The sequence below is a fragment of the Colletotrichum fructicola genome (assembly GCF_000319635.2).
Source record: "Colletotrichum fructicola Nara gc5 chromosome Unknown KSG_Nara_v1_contig01, whole genome shotgun sequence".
Lineage (NCBI taxonomy): Eukaryota > Fungi > Ascomycota > Sordariomycetes > Glomerellales > Glomerellaceae > Colletotrichum > Colletotrichum fructicola.
The window spans coordinates 3,667,124-3,669,741 of record NW_027094051.1 but is presented as its reverse complement, the minus strand read 5'-3'; the positions used below and the strand labels follow the sequence as shown (position 1 = coordinate 3,669,741).

The 2,618-nt window shown below is 59.5% G+C and overlaps 1 protein-coding gene across 1 annotated transcript; it reads right to left on the bottom strand.

Annotated features, from left to right (window-relative positions):
* Positions 1 to 569: 569 nt before the first annotated feature.
* btgE (putative beta-glucosidase btgE) lies at positions 570 to 2,418 on the bottom strand (the record flags this gene model as incomplete). The annotated part of the gene is made up of 2 exons (XM_032029917.1): positions 570 to 2,131; positions 2,253 to 2,418. 2 exons carry the CDS (start codon positions 2,416 to 2,418, stop codon positions 570 to 572), a joined length of 1,728 nt encoding a protein of 575 aa, XP_031890401.1.
* Between the last annotated feature and the right edge of the window lie 200 nt (positions 2,419 to 2,618).

Here is a 2,618-nt window from a genome sequence, read left to right as displayed (position 1 = left end):
CGCAAATGTCTTCAATTACAACATTAAATCGGATTTGTTTGTGGCTCATGGGGCAGGCTTAAAAGAAGGCTTGTTTAGATGACACATGAAATAATTTTTGGGGTTTCTCTTCGTTGCCGCCTTCCAATCCTGCCGCGACGAATCATGCCCCCTAAGTGATACATAAGGGAAGGAAATCAGAGTTACACAGGGTGGAGGGGTAGTCCTCCTTTTCCGTCGCTGAACCCAGAAATATTATATATACATCAAATGCTTAGATGACAGTATGTTACATAAAAATCCCTGGACGTCGGAAGAAGGGTTGATTCTTCTCGTCTTTCCCCCTTCCTGTTCTTCCTCTTCTCTCCTCCTCGTTGGGTAGGCGGTTGGCTGGGTATCCAATTGCTTTGAAAAACGTTTCGTCGAAATTGTCGTCGGATGGAACGGTGCTTGAAAAATGACTTCATGTACATCTTGTTTTTGGTTTATATGTAGGGACCAACATCATAGACAGGAGGGCGTGAGCAAGGCCGCGTGAAGTTGAAAGGTTGTCTTGTTTCGGTGGCTTCTCTTGTAGTCGCTCTTCCCGCTTAGAAGAGGTCACCGCAACCCCAGGTGCGCTCGCAGCCGCAGGAGCCGGGCTCCTTCCACTCGTCGTTCTTGAAGGAGAAGAAGACGGTCTTGCCACCAATGAGCTCACGGATGGAGCTGATGGCGGTGGCCTGCTCGGCGGTGCCGGGGCAAGCCTTGCCGTTGCAGGAGCCGCCGGAGGGCCAGCCGCACTCGAGGTTGATGGCAGCCTTGGAGCCGCAGATCTGGGAGGACTCGAGGATCTCAAGCTGGCCCTTGACGAAGGTACCGGCGTCGGAGGCGGCGGTCTCGGCGTTGAAGTAGGGGTGGATCTGTCCTCCGACGACATCGACGGCGTCGCAAATCTCGGAGACGACGTCAGACTGCTGCCAGACACCGACGGTCTCGGCGGTGGTGAAGGGACCGGTGTAGCCGGCGCTCTTGATGGTGGCCTTGGTGGAGACGATGAGCTGCTTCAGGGAAGAGGCAGAGCAGCGGCCCTGGAAGATGCACTCGTTACCGACAACGACGAGCTCAACCATGCTCCACTTGCCCCAGGCGGTGATGGCGTCGACCTGGTCCTTGATCTCCTGGGAGGTGGGGTCGCAGGTGGCCTTGACGAAGATGCCGATGATCATCTTGAGGCCGTACTTCTCGCAGGCGGAGCCGACGTTCTCGAGGGTGGAGCAGTCGGTAGAGTAGACACGGACGACCTGGAAGCCAGCCTTGGCGATGGAGGCAATGTCGGAGTCGACCTGGTCGGCGCTCTTGCAGGAGCCGGAGGCGTCCTCAGCGTAGGGGGTGTAGGTCATGGCCCAGTGGTCGCCAGAGCCACCCAGGTTGCCACCGGTGGAGGGAGCGGTGGCAGAAGGCTTGGGGGCGGAGGAGGAAGCGCTGGAAGGCTTGGGGGCCTCGACGGCAGAGGTGGTCGGGGCAGGGGCGGGAGCCTCGGTGGTGGGCTTGGGGGCCTCGACGGCAGAGGTGGTGGGAGCGGGGGCCGGGGTGGTAGGGACCGGGGCAACGGAAGTGGTGGTGGGCTTGGGCTCCTCAGAGGTGAAGGGGCAGACGACGACGACGCTGGTCTCGACAACGGTGGTGACGACCTCGGGGCGGGTGTAGGTACCGGGGACGACGGTGGTGACGACGGGGTAGACGCAGGTGGTGGTCGGGACAGTAACGGTCACCGTGGTGGGAGCGATGGTGTAAGTTCCCGGGGTAGGGCAGACGTAGGTGGTGGTCTCGACGACGGAGGTGACGACACCGTTGGTGGTCTTCTCAGTGGCGTAGGGGCACACAACCGTGGTGGCATTCTGGACGACGGTGGTGACACCTCCGAAGGTGTGGGTGCCGGAGGGGACCGCGGTAGTCTGGGCGCCGCAGACGGTGGTGGTCTGGCTCACGGTGATGGTGGTGGCCGGGAAGGTGTAAGTGCCGGGGGTAGGGCAGATCTCGGGAACGGGAGTCGGGAGGTCCACGGGGGGCTTGTAGGTGGACGTGGGCTTGGGCGCGACGGGGGCCGAGGTGGCGGCGGAGGGGAGAGCGCTGGCAGCAGTGGAAGGCTTGCTGGGAGGGTTTGGAACCACTGATCTTCAGGTCAGCTCGACGATCTTTCATGTTGATAGCCACGATCTTCACCGTGGCCATGCTGTAGGGCAGAGACGGGGCACTCTTGGCCGAGTCAAGGGGACAAGGTAAGAACTCACGCGTAGGCTCGCCGTGGATGGTGGTGTAGATGGTGGTGCATCCGGGGACACAGACCGAGGCCTCGGCGCCTCTCTTGAACAGCTCACCGTGAGCGTGGCGGTGGTGGGAAGCAGCGTTGACACCGCCAATGGCCGCGGCGGCGGCAGCGAAGATGGAGCCCTTCATGATTGGAAATTAAGTTGCCTTTTTGAGGATTTTTGTTGTTTTCGTGTATTATCGACGTAGGTGTCGGTACGAGAAAGCGAATGCCCGCTAAAAGAGTGAAGCGGTAGTGAAGCTGAGGTGATGAGAGGACGAAAGGACGACGAAACTACGTTGACGGCATCAACTCATTTGACGGTGTTTTCGTGAGGAAGGGAAAGGAG